The following is a 21,301-nucleotide window of genomic DNA, read 5'->3' as shown; positions in this document are numbered from 1 at the left end:
GTAATTGTGGTTGGAGTAATTTATTTTTTAATGTCTTGGACAAGAATACCCATGATTGCTACCTCACAAGAGATCATACTTTTGAAAGAGCCATCTGGATACCATGCAAAGATTTGCTGCAGTACAAAAAGAAACTCCTCACCAATTGCACACCATTAGTTATGACATATCACCCTTCCCTGGAACCTACACGGAAACAATTGTAATCCATACTAGAAGAATACCTAGTTCTTAAAGAGATCTTTCCAGAACCACTCATCCTAGCCTTCAAACAAGCACCAAACCTCGTTAACCTCATCACCAGAAGTGAGAACTCCCTATGACCCAAACCACACCCAATGGATGCCAGGACAAGAAATGCAAAACCTGCCAACACATCTCCAACACCCCCATAATAACTACACTCCACAACAGAAACATCAGCATTCCTGGATCTTATACCTGCACCTCCAGAAATGTTATCTATCTCAGCCAGTGTACCAAATGCCCAGAAGGAAAATATGTAGTAGAAACCAAACAACAACTGAACACCAAAATGAACACACACTGGAAATCTATCACAGAACTACCTGTGGGGGCACACTTCTTACAAGACAATCACTCCCTCCCTGATCTATCAGGTCTAACCCTCAAAGGGAACTTACAAAACATCTTTTGTAGATGAGCCTATGAACTTCACTTCATAAATCTACTGGATACAAAAAAACATGGACTCAAGATAGACATTGGATTTATGACCTATTACAACCTGCCTGACATCTAATTCACCAGGTACTTGTCAGATCTGACCTCTTACACTTTTCTTCCCCCACTTCTCCCCTTCCCTACTTTTCTGCCCTTTGTCTTCCTAATTTTCAGTTATTTCCTTTTTCACAGACAGCCTCTTTTCTACCTTGTATTACTACTACTGTAGAGTCTCCCTTACTCACCTTTGGCTTTCTTCCCCCCTTCTCTCCCCTCCGCCCATCCTGCTCCCCCCACAACCCCTTCCCTGTTCTACCTTTTAGTTTTCTTAATTTCTACCTATTTACATTCTCACTGAGATCCTGTTACACTTTTAGCTTCTCTCATTCCTTGGGGTCTCAGAACAGCAGAGACTTCCTATGCCTGAAGAAGGTGATTGCACCTGAAAGTGAGCTAAAAACTTTTTTCCAACTACTCCGTTGATTTAATAAAAGATATCACATTTACCCAAATAACACTTGGGAAGGGATGGCCTCCACCTCACTCTGAAGGGGAAGAAGCTATTCTCAGTCACAATGGCTGACCTGTTTGGCAGGGCTTTAAACTAAGATCACTGCGGGGATGGGTGGACTATTACTGGTGCCAGCCCAGGAAGTGACAACCATGAAATCAGCAGGTTAGGTAACACAAGGGAATTAAGTCCTACCCCAGCCCAAGGATGGGACTCTTCTAAGATTACAGGGAAGCCCAGAGCTTCTGATGGCAGGCTTAGTTGCCTGTACACAAATGCAAGAAGCTTGGGGAACAAACAGGAGGAACTGGACCTTCTGCTAAGCAAAAATGAATACAATCTCATAGGAATAACAGAGACCTGGTGGGAGTTCACCTATGACTGAACCACAGGTATTGATGGCTACATCTTGTACAGGAGGGATTGTGTTGCAAGGAAGGGCGGGGGTGTAGCTTTCTATGTGAAGGAGCAGTACTCTTCCCTACAAGCAGAGATTGGCTCCCAAGGAGGGCGACCTGAGACCCTCTGGGTTAGAATACAGGGAGAACATGGTGAAGGGGATATAACTGTAGGAGTCTATTACAGACCTCCTAACCAGGAGGAAGAACTTGATCACGAATTCTCTAGGGAACTGGCAGAGGCTGCACATTCTAGGTGCAAGGTCATCATGAGTGACTTCAACCACCCTGACATCTCATGGGAAGAGCATACAGTCAAATCTGATCAGTTGTGAAGCTTTTTTACTTGCACTGATGAGCTCTATTTGCCTCAAGAAGCCAACAAGAGGTAAGGCGCTACTGGATCTGGTACTGGCCAAAGGGGATGATTTAGTGAGCGACTTGAGGATCGAAGGGAAGCTTGGTGACAGTGATCACAAGTTGATCACTTTCTCTATCCATTGCAAAGCTGGCAACTCAGTCAGCAATGCAGAAATCCTCAGCTTTAGGAAAGCTGACTTTCACAAGCTCAGGAGGTTGGTTGTCAAGGCCTTGAAAGACCATGATCTGACAGGGTGAGAAGCCCACAATGAGTTGTCACTCCTTAAGGACGTGATCCTAAAAGCACAAGGGAAGTCCATTCTGGCCCATAGAAAAGGTAGCAAGAGGGCTGGGAGACCCCCTTGGCTTAACAGGGAACTCATGGACCTCCTGAAACTGAAAAGAGAAGCTTATAAGGGATGGAAGTCGGGAAATACCACCAAGGAGGTTTATGCAGCACTGGTCTGCACCTGTAGGGAGTGGACCAGAAAAGCTAAGACTGAAACTGAACTCAAACTGGCTATGGGAATCAAGGACAATAAAAAGTCCTTCTTCAAATACGTGGGAAATTGGGGAAAAAAAACAAGGGCAACATTGGACCCTTGCTGAACCAAATGGGGCAGCTGACAACCAACACCCAGGATAAAGGTAATCTCCTCAATGATTAATTTCCATCAGTTTCCCACCAGCCCAAGGGGATCACTCTGTCTGACAGGACACAGGATTATCAGGGTAAAGGCAACCATACGCCTATAATTGGTGCAGATCTTGTAAGGGAACACCTTGAGAGGCTGGACATCCACAAGTCAGCTGGCCCAGATGCAATGCACCCAAGAGTGCTAAAACAGTTGGCTGACATCATAGCATGACCAATGGTAAGGATATTTGAGAGCTCATGGCACTTGGAAGAGGTTCCAGAAGATTGGAAGAGTGCCAATGTGGTGCCTATGTTCAAGAAAGGAAAGAAGGAAGATCCAGGGAACTACAGGCCAATCAATTTGATCTCAATTCCTGGAAAGATCATGGACAAAAATAATCAAACAAACCATCAACAACAAACTAATGGAAGGCAACATTCTGAGAGAGAGCCAACATGGCTTCATTGCAGGTAAGTCTTGCCAAACCAACCTGATTTCATTCTATGACCAAATGACACATCACCTGGACAAAGGAGAAGAGGTTTATGTCATATATTTGGATTTCAGAAAAGCCTTTGACTTGGTCTCTCATGAGGTCCTCATGGCAAAATTGGGGAACTGCAGTCTAGACAGCCTTATGGTCCAATGGGTGGGGAACTGGCTCTGTGGTAGAACCCAGAGAGTGCGAGTCAATGGAACTGAGTCAACATGGTGCATGGTGACCAGTAGGCCTGTGCAAGGCAGCAAGAATTCAATTTGGATTCAGTTGATTTAGAGGGACAGTAATTTAATTTGGTGATTCAGATCACTGTCCTGATTTGATTCAGATTTGGAGATTCAGCGCTGATTCAGAAATTTGGCCATATACTATAATGGGGAATCACTAAAATACCTATAACTTTGTCATTTTTTTTGCAGATTTGGATGAAAACAGCAGGGATGGTAGCCCCTTCTGAGGGCATGAAGCCTGCCAGATTTCAGGCAGAGTGGCGCAGGGGTTTCTGTGAAAGTACATCTCAAGGTTCTGAAAGCAAATAAAAAAAGCGACTAGGTGCCGAGTGAGGAGGGTGGCATTCACTCTGTCTGCATGTGGAGCTTATGTTATCCCAGCAGCAGGAGGTTCAACTTCATGAACATCAGCTGCTCCACCAAACCAGGATCCAAGCAGGTGCAGTGGGGTGTCACAACATCCTCAGCAATGCTGAACACCCTCTCGCTTGGAACACTGGTTGGTGGACAGGACAGGTGTTGCCGGGCAGGTTTTGGAGGCGAACCCCCGGCAGGACCCTGCCGCACCTGGCTGTGGGTTGCCCAACAGGCCAAGGGGTTGCAGTGCAGCGGCTCCACATCTTTAGGTAGCCACCAAGGCCTCCGCGCTACCTGTTGATGGTGGGGTCTGGTGCCTCTGGATCCCAACACTGAAGCCATGCCCTTGGCCCACATTGGCAGCAGCTGTGGTGGAGGAGGTTGGGTTGTGGTTGGAGTGCTGGCATGGGAAAGTGGATCCCCCTCTTCCACATCCCCCCGCCTCTAACCTTCTACCTCCCTGACTGTTCACCAGCACCTCTGTTCAGTGATCGAGGGTTTTGTTGCTGTAAATGCTCCCCTTCAGCTTTGGGTCACACATGCCCACCAGCACGTGGACTGTACTGGACTGCAATGGATTCAGCTGTTTTTTGATGCCCTCCTTCAGCTGCTTCACCAGTGTCTGCACCTCTGGGGAAAGCGGCTTGTCCCAGCCAGGAACACTGATCCCCTAAAACTTCTCCATTTCATTCTTAAGCTCCTTCACTATGGGGATCACCTGGTTAAGAAGGGCATTGTCAGCGCTGAGGCTCTTGGTGGCCTCGAGGAATGGCTTGAGGACCACCAAGATCTGGGAGATGGTATCCCACTCCATTTTGTTAAGGGGGCCACTGATCCCAATCTCTCTGACCAAGGCCATCTCATGGATGGCCTTTTGTTGCTCCACCAGCCTTTCCAGCATCAGGTATGTGAAGTTCCACCAAGTCTCCACATCCTGCATGATTGTGTGCTGCGGGATGTTCAGCTGTGCCTGTTTGTCCCAGAGCATCTTGCCCCCCTTGATGCTCCGATGGAAGTAGGCCACCACCTACCTGCATTTCAAAATAAGCTGGCTGGTAGTTATGCCACCATTACTGGGAGCCCTGTCCCCCCTCCAAGGTATCCCTGACTATGAGGTGGAACTTGTGTGCCACACAGCGGATGCCAACAAAGTTGGCATCACGCACCACCTTGACCATATTGGCCCCGTTGTCGGTGACAATGAGCCCACAGGTGAGCTTGCCCTGCCCAACAAGCCACCCCTGCACCATGCGGTTCATAGCCACCATGATCTCCCTTGCCGCATGGGACCCATCCATCACCTCTGCTTGAAGGAGAGCCCACTGATGCCCTGACTGATTGAATCAGTGCCCTGTGAGGGACAGGTAGACAGGATCTCCACCCCAGCTGCTCCAGAGGTGAAGTGCAAGGCTACCTGTGGACCTGCCTTCCACAGCTCCTCCCCTCAAGTACTCCCTGCATGCCTCATACAGGGAGGGCACTACTGTCCTGATAAAGATGGTGTGTGTGAGCACTTGGTACACTGGAGCCATGAGCCACCTGAAGCCTGGACACTCAACAAAGGATAAGGGCTGGCCATCTAGAGCAAGCATCTCCCCAATGCTCTGGGTGACCTTGCTCACCTTTGGAATGCACCCCACTTTTTCTCTGCCTTCCCTCCACTGGTCCAGGGTGGCCTGCCTTTCCTTCTTGGGGATCGGGGCTTTGGATTGAGAGGGGGACTTATTTTTGGGCATGTGGTGCCAGGCTAAGGAGGAACAAGGGCAGGGGGGTGCTACCTCCTGAGATGCAGCAGGGGGGTGTTACCTCCTGAGATGCAGCAGTGGGGTGCTACCTCCTGAGATGCAGCAGCATCACCATGGTGGCAAAGTGTTTCACGTCCTTTCTCTGGCTGATCTGCCTTTGGCAGTGCTGGCAGGTAGCATACCTGGGATCATATGCCACCTCAGAATGATCCCACACTACCCTACCCACCTGCTTCTGGGCTGAGGATGGGAATCCTGTCTTATCCACCTCCTAACCAGGCAGAGGCACAGCAACAGGAGGAGCTGAGCCATCTGCTCCCACAACCTCCTCCAAAGTGCCTTCCAGAGAAGGAGACCTGCCTCTAGGGGAACTTTGACAGGCATGGAGCACAAACTCAGATTCTCCCTCCTTCCCCAGAATTTCCTTCGCTGTGGCCCTCAGCTCCTCTGCTTCCAGATCGAGCTCCTCCTTTGGCACTGGAAGGCTCAGGCTGGGAACTGAAATTGGGGTGAAGAATGTCATGCTGCTGCTGGTTAGTGGTGGTGGTGCAGGTGCAGGCACTGCTACAACATCCTTGCTCGCACTAGCAGCAAAAAGACTCTTCACTGCCAGGAAAGGGTGTGTCTATGTTTGGGGTGGGGGGAACTTGAAGCTATCCTTCTGCCCTCTCTCTCTCCCCTGCCAGAAGGCCTGGCACCTGCCTTTTCAGCATGCTTCATAATGTTTGGTGTGCTGCAAAATGTGTGTGTGTGTGTGTGTGTGTGTGTGTGTGTGTAATATATGTTGTGCTTTCCTGCACAGTGATGACACACTGTCAGGGAAAATACAGATTTCTTTTTGTGGGAGGAAAGAATCATGACATACTAACAAGAACAAATAAGAGGATTTTGGGGGGGAAGAATAAGTTGAAAGGAATGAATAAGGATAACAATAGGGATTGTAGGCAAGGGTAAGTAGGAAATGATTGGATACAACTTACATGAAGAGAAACTAGCTACCAGGAGACTAGGTAGTAAGCCAGAGCCTTTTAGACACTGCTGGTCCAAGAGAGAGATGGCTCACAAAAGGCACAGATCACTTCAGACACAGCTTGATATGTTGTTTCTATACACTTGATACGTTGTTAAAATACACTTGAGAGACACAAGCAAGGGGGAAGCCAAAACCTTTACAGTCTGCACCAGTCTGACAGTGGAGTAAAATTCCTTCCTGATCCCAAATACAGTATCAGTCTGACCTTGCACAGAGATCTTCTAACCTGGAACCTCCGGGTTTAAGTTGCACCAGGGGCTTTGGCATATCCCAGTCAAAATCCTCAGCCTTGGCTGTAACCAACATCCAATGCTTCTGAGGAAGGTAGGGGGGAAAAAAACCCTGATTCCTGTAACAACAGTAGGAGAAAAAATTCTTCCTGGCCCCATGTGGCAACCAGCAAAGCCTAGAAGCATGGGAAAAGCTGAAATACTTTCCAAGCTCTCTGCAATCTGGAGACAGCAACCAGCTTCACACATCACACCCTCTAACTGAAGAGCCAGAACTCCCTTTTCTATAATACTGTCCCATCCATAAACTTATCTTAACTCTTTTAATCTGGTCTTTACTGAATGTCAGTCAATTAATTTTAGAACATTTCTCCAGTTTATCAAGGTCACTTTGAACCCTAATTCTATTCTTCATAGTCTGCAATTCCAGCTGGTGAGATCTGTATATTTGCCGAGTGTGAGCTCAGTTCCATTTTCCAAACCATTAAAGAAGATATTAAACAATTTCCCCAGGACAGACCCTTAGGAGATCCCATGTGATTCACCCTCAAACTAGACATTAAGCCACTGAGTAGTGTGCATTTAGGAAACAGCTTACTGAAAGCAAGACCCTATTCCCTCAGCATCTTGGGTCCGCATAGACTGGTGTAACTGTAAAAAGCTTGTTGGCTTCTGTGTGGATATAGATGTCTGGCCATACTTCTGAGCCTGCTTAATGTAGCTTTTTATGCCAGTTAGAGTTACATTCATTACTATTTGAGATTAACTTTACATCTGTGTGATTTTTTTTCAAGATTTTGTTTCCTTCTGTTTTTTCCTATTTGAAGATTTAACATTTAAAACAAAGGGTCTGATTCTTTTACACACAGGTGGAAAGTGGCCTGTGTTTAATTCTTTGGAGTACAGAACTTAAAACACAGTTCTACTTAAAGTACTATTTAGGATAATACCAACCTACTACAAAGTGTTCCTACCTCTGTCATCAGTGATTGTGCCAATCTGCTCTTTACTACTACAGGAACATTAATAAATTTGGCATTATCCAGGTAATGTTTATGTTGTCTTCTCCAATCCAGGCAGTCGTACATTAAACATGCAATGCTTTCAAAAAGTGCAGTTCCAAACTCAAGCTATGAGAATAAAGAAGCATATGAAGGATCAAGTTTGTATACAAAGCAGAGTGGAACTCAATTTGAGAGTAGCAACTCTCAAAGCAAAAGACTTTGAATTGTTTCAAAATGTAGCAAGGGATTTTCTTCTCATTTATTCAAATTATTTTTAAAGGTTAGTGTGAAAACACCAAGGATTTCTTATCTTCCCTCTTTATTCCTATGATCACCATCACATCACATTCTACAATATACTGAATACAGACATATAACATTGTTCACAATAATTGGACTTGCGTGAAAAATGAAAGGGTTAATTGCTGTTTTCACATATAGAAATGTTCCCCAAGTTGCGCTAACTGCTATCACTTTTGGTCTACTAACAGGTAATAATAATAAGCGGTCTTCATTTTTATCATTTTTATGTTTGTATGAAACATAGTACTGATATAATATTTGGTCTTGTATTTTGGCAGTCTGACCTACGTGACAAATTATCAGTTTGCTTATAGTCAGCTCTGGTGACAAAACCCTTCTCACTAGAAAATGGCTGAGTACATATTGAAGGGGCCTATTAGCATACCTACCAGATAGATAGGAAATGAAACTCTGAGATCATTAACAGAGATAAGGGATATTTACATGGAATAGAATGTATATCCAGCAGTGCCTGAGTCAAAGGGGTCCTGGTTCCAGAGAACTGATAGAGAATTGATAAGGGAGATAGAGAACTAGTAATTTAAGGAGAAGCCACTGTGGGGAGAGAACAGGGAGGACATCTTGAATCTAGGGGAACAAGGAGACCAGAGAATCACTCAAGAAAGTAGTGGACAGAGAGCTACTTGTAACAGAGAACAATGGGAAGCTGTGGGAGGCAGGTCAATTCGTTCCTTGAACAGGTGCTACCTGCAGCAAACCCAGAACAGCACCCTGGTCCCAGCTAGGCTGAATGTGGCAATCAGGGCAGCCAATCCCCTGAACAGGCAACAAACTCCACCTGCTCCAACTCTTAAAAAGGCAGGCCCAGCTGGTAGTGTCCTTTTTTGGGCAAAAATGAAAGTTCTTGCTCCTGACCCTCTGTGTGCTTTCTTGCTGGTTCTCTGGTTTTAACTCCTGACTCTGGCTTCTGGTTCTGGTCTAACTCTTGGTTTTCTGCTCTTAATTCTGGTTCTACATCCAGCTCTGACTTCTGGTTTTTGATCCTTCTTACCTTGTCTCCAGCTCTGGCTTTCACCTCTGGTCTATCTTGACTTTGGTTATGGCTCCCAGTTCCAGTTCTACAATCAGACCCCTTTGTACACCCAGCTCCTGGGAAACCAACTTTGAATGCACCCATTATTCATGTGCCTAACCATTAGATCAGATCACTCACATGCTGTTACCTAAGAGTTTTCCTGTCTTTACAAAATAAAATGCTTTTGGCTTTTTACTTTTAAGTTTGTCTGGTGATAAGAGGTATTTCAGGGCAGCTGGCAACAACAGGCATTCTGTTTCTACAGGGATAGCAGACCTATTTTTTGTGGGGTGGGGGAGACACCAACCACATTTCTGGCCCCATGGGGAACCCTATGGACTGGATGGCATGTCTTCATGTGTCAGATCCATCCCACAAACTGGATCCTGGTCATCCCTGGCCAATGAAGTTTAGAAACTCACAGAGGATGGACAAATTTAGTTGGAGCATCTTCAAAAAAGAAGGGGGGGGGGCTCTTGCTAATGAAGCAGTTATATTGCAACTGTCACATCTGTAAGAGCATGTAGACATACAAATGATCTACCTTATTTTCTCACATGCAACACACCCAGAATAAGACAAATCTTGTTTTTGAAAGGCAGAATGCAAGAAAAAAAATACTTCTTTGTAGTAAGTAACTGAGTAGCAGCAATTGTGTAGCCGAGTCTGCTCTTAGCTCTGTTCCCTGTGGATCATGTGCAGTTCCTTTTGCTTTTGCCCAGTTGAAGCTTAAGTGTTAGGAACTGCGGTTACCTCACTTGTAATGTGCAACCCAATTTCCAGCTGCTGTTTTCTGGGGAAAAGGTGCATGTTGTTTCAAGAAAATGTGGTAAATCACCCCCATTTTGATATAAATGAAGCAAGGTTAAAGTTGGAGATGTTTTCCTACATTTGTATGGCTACAGGTTCAGGTGCATACAACAGTTACAGCATAACAGCTGCTGGGCATCCAGAGAAGAAGCACCCTCTTGCCGCTTGAAGCTGCTACCAATGTATGTTTGTCCATGCTAAGTCAAATGTACTGCTTTAAAGCAAAGGTGTCAAAGCCACTGGGCCCCATGGGCTGGATGAGTGGCATGGAGCCAGTCAACTCATGTGGGGCTGATATGCCATGCATGCCAAGTTCACCATGTGTCATGGACCAGCCCTGCTCACTGCAGGAAGCGTGTAGCCCTGACCCTGGCAGATCCAGCCGTGCCCACCACATGCAGGTCCAGTCTGAGACCCGCAGGCAGCACCATAAGCCTGATGATAGGGCTCCATGGGCCAGATCCAGTCTATTGGGCATATCTTTGACAGCTCTGGCTTTGTAAGCCAAATATTCTCATTCATTTTTACAGACATACTAAGCTCAAATTCCAATTATTCTCAAATTAGTACTAAATGCAGTTCACTATTAAAAAGGAGACCACTGACCATCATCTCACTGTCTGTCCAGACTAGGGGATAGGTGTTTTCCTTAACAAGGTGATGAAGTCTGGCAATGTTGAAGAGATTTGATCCATTCTTCCCACTGTTAAGAACTGGCTCCAAGTATTTCCAGAATGTTTCCAGATCCTTGGTAGCTTTATCCTTCTTCTTTTTTTCAGCTTCTATAACTACAGATACATTATAATTAGATAAGTTGTACCATGATTGTATCCCAGTATCTTCCTTTTACAGGAAAATATGATTCATTTTTATGGACTATTTAGAGGGAAACCTGAATTGTGAGTTTACTGTATTAATAAAATTATCTTAAATCTCTCACCAAAAATGTCAAAGGTCAAATGCATACAAAAATGCAGAGGGAGAAGTCTTTCATAGTATTTTAATTTTTTTAATGAAACACTCTGCATGTCTGAAATCTAGCCATTATGAAGTGTAAGGTTAAAGAGTTCCTTGCATTGAACCTGAGCCAAAAAGGGTAAGTTAAGTACAGTAAAATCTCTGTTATCTGGCATTTAACTAACCATAATACTTAATTAGCCAGAATTTCAGTGGTGGGATGCACACGGCACCGCCTTGTTTTGCTGCCTGCTGCACCACTCTGATGGCACCCATGCAGGGTATCTGTGTGGGCGTGCCCCTCCCCTCGGTTGCAGCAGCCTGCGGTCAGGCTGCCCTAGAGTTTGGGGTGACTGACTTTTATTGCATTTTTATCTGTATGCTATTTTATTCTTTACACAGTATGTTATACTGTAATGTATTGTACACTCATTCTTTGAAAATTTGCACTATAAGTATGGGACCATCTTCCTTGAGTATAACTCTCAGATAACTGGAATTTTTGGATAACTGGCACCCTCCCTTCCCCACTCATGTAACAGAGATTTTACTGTATTATTATCATCATTTTATAGATGGTAAAACAGAAGCAAAGAAAGAAGTCAGGGAGAATTCAGCTATAAGAAGCATCAGTAGGTTCCCCATTTATTTCATTATAATGATCAATTATCAGATGTGCTTAGTGTACAAAAAACATTTTGTTCTTCTAAATGCCAGCTCTATAATATCACTGTGGAATCTATGGTTGTTTGCAGACAAAAAAAGTGGTGCTTTACTTTAAAACTTGGCATGCTCCCGTGCTGAAGCCAGCACATGCCCAAAAGAGGCAGTGGGTTAGTTAGACCTGGCTCACCCAACATCAGTATGGATCAGGCATTTTAGTGGGGCTTTTTGGCACTTTTATTTAATAGCTGATTGAATCAGCAATTAGATAAAGGTGCCAAAAAGCTATATAGATGCTTATGGAGCCAGGTCAAAGTAACTCACTGCTACTTCTACCTTTTTGGGGGTTTGGGTTTTTTTTTTTTAACATCTGCAAGCAGCCTAAAAGTGTGCCACAGCTTAATACCCTAATTTTCAGAGGTGTGGACAATCTACAGTTAGGGTTACCATACATCTGGGTTTTCCTGGACATATCCTCTTTTTGGATCCTCTGATTTCCATCTGGGCGGGTTTTTTTTTTAATCTGAAGAAATGTCTGGGATTTTGCCCACTCCGCTGGTGGGAGCCGGGGGAAGGGCAACTGGAGAGACAGGCATCACATGTGTCTGCATGCATATACACATGTGCACACATATGTGGCCGGCATGAAGCCGCACAGGGTGGTGGGAGCAGCCCTGGAAGCTGGGTACAGGTAAGTCTATGGGAAGTGGGGGTGGAACGCCAGGGTGTGTGGTGGATAGGTGCCTGCCAGCATTGGGCTAGCGGGGTGGGTGCCTGCCAATGTGTTTAGGCGTGAGGGCTGTGGCAGGGCACAGGGGCAGGGGGGAGGTGCCTGTCCATCCAGTGGGGAAAGGGGATGGAGGAGCCCTTCAGGAGCAGTGTGGAGCTGTGCAGCTGGGCTGGCAGTACCAAGGGTTAGTGGCCATGCTCGCAGGGGCAGGGCATCTGGGAGATGCTGCAAAGGGGGGAGGGCCATAGCCAGGCTGCCTGGCACAGTGCAGAAGCCCCAGCCTGGGGTGGGGGGTGCTAAAGGTCTCAGCCCCTGTGCTCCAGCCTGGTCAGATTAGGGCCAGCTGGAGGCCCCCTCCAGCAGGGCTGGGGAAGCAAGGGGCGCTGGGGAGGTGGGGGGCTGTGGGCTGGGAGTGAGGGGCACTGGCAGTGCCAAAGAGCTGCAGGTTGGGAGTGAGGTGCACCAGCAGGGCCAGGGGTCTGTGGGTCAGGAGTGAGGGGCGGCAGCAGGGATGGAGGGCTGCAGGTTGGGAGTGAGGGGCACTGGCAGGGCCAGGGGGATGTGGGTTGGGAGTGAGGTGTCCCTGTAACAGGTGTCTTCTTTTTTGGAACTGAAAATATGGTAACCCTACTACAGTTCTATAGGACTTCACTACATTTGGTGTTCAAGGCACCCAATGCCTCTAAAAATCGGAATCCAGGAGTCAGATTTATCCATGGTATAATTCTAATGAGACCCATGTGCTTAAATTTGATAACTAAGCTAGTCTGTGAAATGTTTTGAAAATTTGAGCCTAATTATCTTTTCCAAGATCACACACAGAATCTGTAGGGGTGGTGTTACACATTACCTTTAAACTGTTCTCAAGACACTTAAAACTGGAGTGTTCATGCATTAAAGAGGGTTAAACTGTGCTAAGTACGATTTAAGCATCTAAAGAATATGCCATTTTAGAGGAGGGTTAGGTTGAACACCTCGGTGATATCTCAAGCTAGGTTATTGCTAGTCTGTAATATGGAGATAAAGCAACTAATATGCAGTCATCCAGTATCCCAGGATTCATGGTTCCTAGCCCCTCTACTCCTGACAAACTTTCCACTCTCCAAAGCTCCACTGCCCAAGATATGGTACTGACCCCAAGTCAACACCCCCACCCACCACCAATGGGTATGACCCCAATGTTGGCCCAGTTTCTGGCCTTGACTTCTCCATTGAAATTTGTGCTTGAGAGTGTAGGGTTGAGGCTTCCTTTGACTAGGAGTCAGGAGGGAGAGTTCTAGACCCAGTGAACTCTTGACTCCAGTGATGTCATGACCTACTTTCACTGAGTGAAGCAAGCTCAGAAAAGATTCAAGCAATGGCGCAAATGGTAACAATGGTAAGTTGCTCATCTTCTGAGGTGATCTGATAACTGATTGGGTATAAGGAAGATCAATGTATGATTGGCACTGCTCCTGGCCAATTGATTGGACACTTGAGTGATTGGCAGGTATGGTGGGACCACTGAGAAAGAAGGAGCACCTGTGGGTCTGGGTTTTTTGTGCATGTTGGGCTCACTTGGTGAGCTTCTGCAGGTCCACATTTCTGAGGTATGCTGAGAGATCGTCTGCTAGCATGAGGTGATTGAAAGTTGGTGTGTGAGTCTGCCTAGTTGTTTGTTGGATCAATGAAGACTCTGAGGAGGGAGCTTTTGGGATCTTAGTCCAGAAGACCAACCTGCAGGATCACAAGAAGGGTAAAGTATTACCCTACTCTCAGTTGTGGAGAGCCAAGTTCCCTAAAGGGATTAAAGCTGAGGCAAACTCCATAAGGGGGAAGGAGGAAGCAAAGGCAGCTTCAGTTCACTGACAGACTGTGACAGAGATTAGTGAGCAAGTGCCTGCCATCTGGTGCAGCACAGGTCACAGCCATTCTGCTCCCTATGTGTTTGGGTTAGTCAGACTGCTTGTATTGTAGTGTCTATAGACTCCATAGATATATGTTAATAACCCATTAACCTGTCAAATTCATGTGTTCATTTTTGCCATTTGTATTACAATATATTCTGGTTATCTAACTTAAGTCTCGTGTGTGTGTGTGTGTGTGTGTGTGTGTGTATACAATTTCAAGTGCTTAGCAAAGTCAGGCTGTAGACTAATACTAGGCTTTATAGCTCCAAAGTCCACCATTCTCTGGCTGGGATTCTTATAGATTGGTTTATTAAATTAAGAGAATCTCAGCCCTCTTCACCCAATGCACCTGGCAGCATGCTGCCCACTCTGAGGACTCTAGGAGACCCAATTTGGGCCCTTGGGCTGGAGATCAGGCATGTGCCCTTCTCCTCAGAGGGCTACATTTCTGTCCTACATCCAAGCGGCTCTCCCCTAGCCCAGAGAATTTGGGAGAGGTGGGGGGGAAGTGTCACTTCCCTCTCCAGCCTCCCACATTCCTGGAAGGGGAGGAGGGAGGGAGAAAAGGACTGCTTAGCGCCAAGTGTGTTGACAGCATGGTTCTCTGGGGAGGCATGCTCCCCTGGGTTCCATGCTCTTGCTCTGCTTAACCCTGTAACAGAGAGCTGTGGGCGCTCTGTTACTTTAAGATAAAGGCATCTTTATCTTACCAGGGAGCACTGCAGGGCAGGTAGGATGGAGCAGCTGGCAGTTACCAGGGCAACAGGGCAAAATGAGGCAGTTAGCCGACACCTGCAAGCAGTTAGCTAAACTGGATACAGGCAGGGTCCTGGAAGCATATAAGCCAGGGCAGGAAAAATAGGGCCCACGGACTTTATCCAGCCTGCCAGGCCATTCTATCCAGCCCATGGGACACCTAAAAAGTTTAGAAAACATTTATCTGCTCCTGGCTACCTGTCAAAGACAACAGGAGCCAGGGGCAGTAGGACCCAGAGGGAGCTGGCAGCAGGAGACAGGAGCCCAGTTCATTCCCTCCCCACCCCCCACAAGACATTTCCCTGCTTTCTTCACCCGCACTGCTCCAGCAACATGTGGCTCCCAGCTGCATCGCCAGACCTGAGAGTACAGGGCCTGCATCCATATGGGTGGGGTGTGTGTGTGTGTGTATGCAGGGGCAGAGTGTGCATGTGTGTGTGTGTGTGTGTGCACATGCGTGTGTGAGCAGGTAGGGGCAGAGTGTGTGTGTTCACAGGGTGACTCTCACATGCACACCCCACCATACACATGCACCCACACCCTCCCTCACACTGCCATACATGCAGAACCCCACACCCACATGCCAGCCACCCTCCCCCACACACAATTTCCCCACAAACCCCATGCCCACCCACACCGCATGTATCCACACACACACACCCACATGCTCCCATACCCACACACCCCTAGCCCACCACAAACCTATACCCTACCCCCCAACAATATACAACCGTAAGACTTCATTTTAAGTTATTGTACAATCACCTCTATATACACCACACAAACTCATCTAAATCAGGACAAAAATATTTTTGAAATCAAATTAATGAATCTTTTAGATATTTGCTTTTTAGAATATCATTTGGTATTTTTCGGGTTCTGAGATAACAAAACCCCTTGCAGAAAGGAGTTCTTCCAGTGGCAAGGGGAGGGACTTCTGGTGGTAAAAGTCAGAGGTTAGGGAGGTGGGACTTCCGGTCACAAGATGGTAACCAGGGGCGCAGCTCTCAATAGCTGGCCAAAACTTGGTAAGCAGCCCACCTCATGAAATATTTGCCCACCTCTGATATAAGCCCAAGACTGGGGCTAGCAGGAGAGTTCTCCCTGGCTGCCACAGGGGAGGAGCTCCTGCCCATGGGAGCCACCCAAGGATGTTGGGCTGACCATTTTGCTGCCTACAGGAGCAGGGAAGCTCAGAGAGCTTGCAAGGTATCCTGGCATGCTATATTAGGGGTAAAAGTTTGCCCTCATAAAGGGACAGAGGGCTGCTACTTCGTTGTTTATGTTATAGCCCAGGGGCTTACGATTTATGTTGCTGTTTCTATTGGTGGTTTGGGATGAGGTTGGAAAGGAAGGTAAAGAGGCCTCATTAGTGCCTGGGGGCACTTGACTGCCTTGAGCCCTGCTGGGGGCAGACTCAAGCATACAGGGGACAGGGGCCTGGTACCAGAGAGGGACCAGTGAGACCAAGGCCCAGCAAAGGCCTGTGGGCAGCCTCCCTATATATTATAAATACCTTTGAGGCATAGCAGGAGAGACAGGCTGGTGCCCTAGCAGTGGAGTAGGGCATGGTCACGGAGCCACCACGGGGGTGTCATGGCCACCTCTGGGACCCTGATGTGTTGCACACCCCAGGGCTTTACTTCCAGAGGAGGGATTGAGTCCTGGCTTCTAGCCATGCCTCTGCTTGCCAGGCCTTTTGGTGGCAAGCCACAGTTTTGCAGGTCAGAGAAGGCATTAAACTTTAACCTGACTGATCAGATTTAGAATGGTTAAAGGTAACCTGTAACTGCAACCCTATAAGGGGCATGGCTTGGCTTGGGGTTTGGGAATTTGGCAGGAAGGAGAGTGACATATTAGCAACTATCTTTTCCCCACTGTCAAACTTCTGGACCCTGGGGAGCCCTGCAGGCCAGATGTGATAGCTCCACAGGCCGCATTTTGCCCATGGGTTGGAGGTTGAACACCTCTGATTTATACCATCACAGCCACGTGTCCCTTGTGGGCACACAGGACAGTTGATTATCATCCTATTAATAGCAATAGTATTTGAAGCCTGTTGTCAAATCATTCCTTAATCTTCTCTTCTCCAGACTAAATAATCCCACCCTTCCAACCTTTCCTCATGCTTCCTCCTGAAAGCCAACCTGATGCTTCCCAGAGATCTAATTATTTTTGTTGCACTTCTCGATACTCTATAATTTGTCCACCCTTTCTTGAAATGTGGTGCCTAAAACTGGACACAGTGCTCCCATTCCTCTCTCTCATAAGCACATGCACTCCTCTCTTCCTATTTACAAAGACTGACACTTTGTAAAAGGAGGAAACCAGATTGGTTAAATGCAACTTGCTTTTGATAAAATTCATGCTGGCTATTCCTTCTCACCTTGCTACAGGCTTGGAAATGGATTCCTTGATGATATGGTCTAGTATCTTTTCAGTTATCAAAGTTAGATTGCCTGGTTTCTAATTCCCTATAAGCTATTCCTTCTCTTTCTCAAACATGCATACTATATTTTGCCCTTTTCCAATGTTTGGCAACCTCACCTGATTGTGATGAGTTCTCAAAGATGAGTCAATGAATCTGCAAGCATCTCAGCATACTCTAGGAGTAATTTCATCCAGCCTTGCTTATTTGAAAGCATCCAAATTATTTAAGCTTCAAGTCATTAAAAAGGTCACTGTTTAGTCAAGCTGGTCTCATGCTCTATTTCCTATTCTTTCTTTGCACCAGAACGGCACACTCTTGTGTCCTTAATATTGTCCTTTTGAGCAACTACAACATTGCCTGTACTCTTTTTTAGATTAGGTTTGCCTCCTATGGGATTGTACCTATGAATTCTGTAAATTCATGAAAGTCTGATTTTCTGACATTTAATGATTTTATTCTGCTGGTCTCCTCCCTTTCATTAGTATCAAGAAGTTTATCTTTTTGTTTTGCCTTCTGCCTTCAGAGTCTCAAAAAAATCCTCTCTATGAGTAAGCAGCAGATTTATGAGTAAGCACCAGCTTCTCCTTCATTGGCTTCTTTACCATTTCTACCAAAATCCTGTCACCAACACACAATCCAAAAAACTTTATGGACCATCTGCACACTACTGTGTTACCCTCCAAATAAGTGTTGCAAGTAACTGAAGTCCCCCACAAGTATCAAGCCCTGCGATTTGGATACTTCAGTTAGGTTAATAAAGTCTTGTCCACTTCCTCCTCATAGTTTGATGGAGTGCAGTAAACCTCCACCATGACATCACCCCCCTTTTTAACCTTAACCCTGATACTTTCAAGAGGTCTCCCTCCCACTTCTTTCTGTACTTCAGAGCAAATATACGCATCATTAATATATAAGGCAACATCACTTCCTTTTTTCCCCTGCCTGCCCTTCCTGAAAAAGTTACATCCATCCACAACAATATTTCAGTTGTGTGATCTATCCCACCAAAACAGTATGTCCCATTAGATCATAATTTGCACATATACTAAGATTTCCAGTTGTTAATTCTTCTTTTTGTATTTCCTTCAGCACTAAATGAATCTCTTAGAAGTTTGGCTTCTCCACTAATTTTTGTCATATAAGCTTATAAAATTATGGGCATAACATTTTGTCATTTAAGAAATAAAAGAATCTCTCTCACTACTCTGGTTTCTCTTTAACAGATGAACCCATATTCAGGACATGGGGTCAGTCTCTCAAATCAGAAGCTCATTTTTATGCTTGCACCCATTCTTCCTTGTCTTTAAAATTCCAACACATGCTGTCCACTAAGTAAAAACATATTTTATGTAAACCATTTGTTCTCTTATATTATCCCACAATAATATTAAGGTCAGACCTGAATAGAAAACTCAGCCCTCTATTATCTTTGATGGAGAAATAAAGTCTGATTGAAAATAAGAATATTTGTAGGAATTTTATACTTTTCCAAGATACTACAAAACAAGCACAAGACATAATTGAATACCTTGCTATCTGAACCTAACCAATAGCAAGTGACAGAGAAGCTGGGATTTTACTTATCATTGGTAAAAAAGAAACCATCTTTCTTCTTTTGTGATGAAGTCAAGAAGAAATAACTGTGACTGAGGCAGTAATGATGAAAACGCAAGGAATTGTACAGACCGTGGAGATAACAGGAAGCAGAAGCTGTAGTATATAGATTATCCTTGAGTGGGTCCATGATGGAAAGCTTTTTTTTTTTTTTTTTTGCTAAACACCGTCTCTGTAATCTCACTGGGAATCTATGGTAAACTTTTATAAAACTTCTATAAAAGCTGTGTCTTGGAAATTAAAAAAAATGTAGGGATAAATGTGTAACCCAGGTGGTACTCCAAGGGGTACCCCATCTCCAACTCAAGGGATCAAAGCAGGTGCACTAGCGCTGTGGGAGGTGTAGGGACTCTCCTCCCCCTATAGAGCAGAGCCAGACCACCAATGGGGACTTAACCATATACCTTTTAATGAGGGAACAATACTGGGAACATAACCAGTATAAACCAGGGGGTATAGGTACAATGCCCCAAAGGGGCAGGATTCAACAAAGGTTAGACATTTACAATCATAGACATATTAATCCAGGTGACAAAAGACAGGGTTAACCAAAATGTAAAACACAAACAGCAGAACAAACAATACTGGTTGGTGAAATATAAAAGGCACAAAATACAAAATGTCAAGTTACAAGGAATATAGGGCCTAGGTACCTGGAGGGGGAGAAAAACACAATGGCCCCTTTCCACTGCAAGAGGAATTTCTCCCTGTTGGGTCACTTGCCCCAAGTCACCAAAGCTGGGACTTGAACGCATATCTCTCATACAGTAGGCAGAAACTCTGCCACACAGCTACCAGTGCTAGTACTACTCCAAGCTGCTAGGGGTCTTGACCTTCCTGGAGCCCCTGCCTCACATCGAGCTGCCTGGCCTCTGATTGGAGGAGCTGGAAGCAGAGCTGGGAACCTCTCTGGTTGCTGCCCAGATCCTTGCTGGATCTGGGGAGCCTCTCCTGCTGGCTGCAGCCTCTCGCAAGCAATCCCTGGCAGTGGGGAGCCTCTCCTGCCGGCTGCACACTGCACTGCTGAGGGTCCAACTGCTGCCTGCAGGTCCCACTCCTTGAGGCTCTTCTGGGGCAACTGTTCCCACCCCACTGGCTCAGCTCTTGCCAGCTCTTTGAATCTACTTCCTTGTGGTCCCTCCTGGTCTTCCCTGAGTCAGCCGCACTGCTCCTTTTATCCCCCTCCAGGTGACCCAAAGGGGCCAATCAGGGGACACAGAGGGTGAGTCTCTGGGGCCTGATTGTGAGGAAAGGGAATCCCAAGTCCTCCAATCATCTTTTACCCCTTCAAAACCCCTGGGCCAAAGCATTACCAGGGTGGTGAGGAAAGGGAATCCCAAGTCCTCCAATCATCTTTTGCCCTTTCAAAACCCCTGGGCTAAGGCACTGCCAGCTAGCTCATCACAAATGAAAATTACAAAATATCAAGTTAATTTAGAACTTACAAGGCTTTTTAAACTGAAAATGAAAAGGTACTTTAGCAATATGAATGAAAAGAGAAAAAGGAAGAAAATGGAAACAGGAAGATGTGGGGCTTTTATGAAATGAGAATAAAATAGATTTGAAATTAATATAGGAACTGACACATGAAACTGCCAGTGCTAGCAAAAATCTTTGTGCTAGCAAAGATTTTTTTAAAAATGACCAAGTCATGTATGGTCCTCTTCCCTGGATCAAACACATTTTCACAAGCTACTTCCTGTTATTTAAATGACAGGACATTGCCGGTGCCTTTGTGCCTCTGCTTTACTTGTGGCAAGTAAGGGTGCTTTTCAATGCTCTGGGCGTTGTGCTTTATAGTTATGCAAGAGAGCTGTTTGTGCAGTTTTAAGAGTCATTTGACAAACACTTGTCTAAGATTGTTTGCACAAGAACGATCCTGCCTTGAGCAAGGGGTGGGGCTAGATAACTACCCAAGGTCCCTTCCAGCTGAACTTTTCTGTTTCTATGATTCTATGGTAGCACATGAGTGAAACATAGAAAATGTAGTATTTATATTAAAAGGTGAAAATAAGCAAGAAAATGCTTTTTAGTCTAACTTAGACGCATACCCAACTTCATACCATATTTTGCATAAAAGAACAAAGGGCCATGTACATATATTTAGTTTTGACTGGGAAAGCTGATGCTCTCTGAGCAGAAACCATGAGTGTTCAGATGAGTAAACAGATGTTCAGGATTTTTCTCACAGACCAAAAATGATCTCTCTGAAAGAAAAATAACTCAGGAACAACCAGGGTTAAATATCTCCTTGGAGAGAAAATGTCTGTACACTTTCTCTTCTGAGAGAAGCACAGTCCTCCAGCATCCCAAGGTATTCTACTCCTATCTTCCTCCCCCAGGAGATAGTCTGTTCCCTGGGCTGGACTCTGCTGCTCTAGCTGAATCAGAGAAGAACACACTGCCTTCATAATCCCCATATA

General features: G+C 45.6%; 1 protein-coding gene across 1 annotated transcript in view; it reads right to left on the bottom strand.

Moving 5' to 3' along the window:
- Positions 1-21,301, bottom strand: part of LOC102383584 (sperm-associated antigen 17-like) — a gene marked incomplete at its 3' end in the record, with an annotated part of 368,781 nt that overhangs the window by 155,903 nt on the left and 191,577 nt on the right. The window contains exons 9-10 of the mRNA XM_025193226.1: positions 10,445-10,626; positions 7,660-7,815 (exon numbers count right to left, since the gene is read on the bottom strand). Of these exons, the coding sequence (XP_025049011.1) occupies positions 7,660-7,815; positions 10,445-10,626 (338 nt within the window). The remainder of the gene's footprint in view (positions 1-7,659; positions 7,816-10,444; positions 10,627-21,301) is intronic.

Source organism: Alligator sinensis, unplaced genomic scaffold, assembly GCF_000455745.1.
Source record: "Alligator sinensis unplaced genomic scaffold, ASM45574v1 scaffold819_1, whole genome shotgun sequence".
NCBI classification, from domain to species: domain Eukaryota; kingdom Metazoa; phylum Chordata; order Crocodylia; family Alligatoridae; genus Alligator; species Alligator sinensis.
This window is presented reverse-complemented; position numbering and strand designations above follow the sequence as displayed.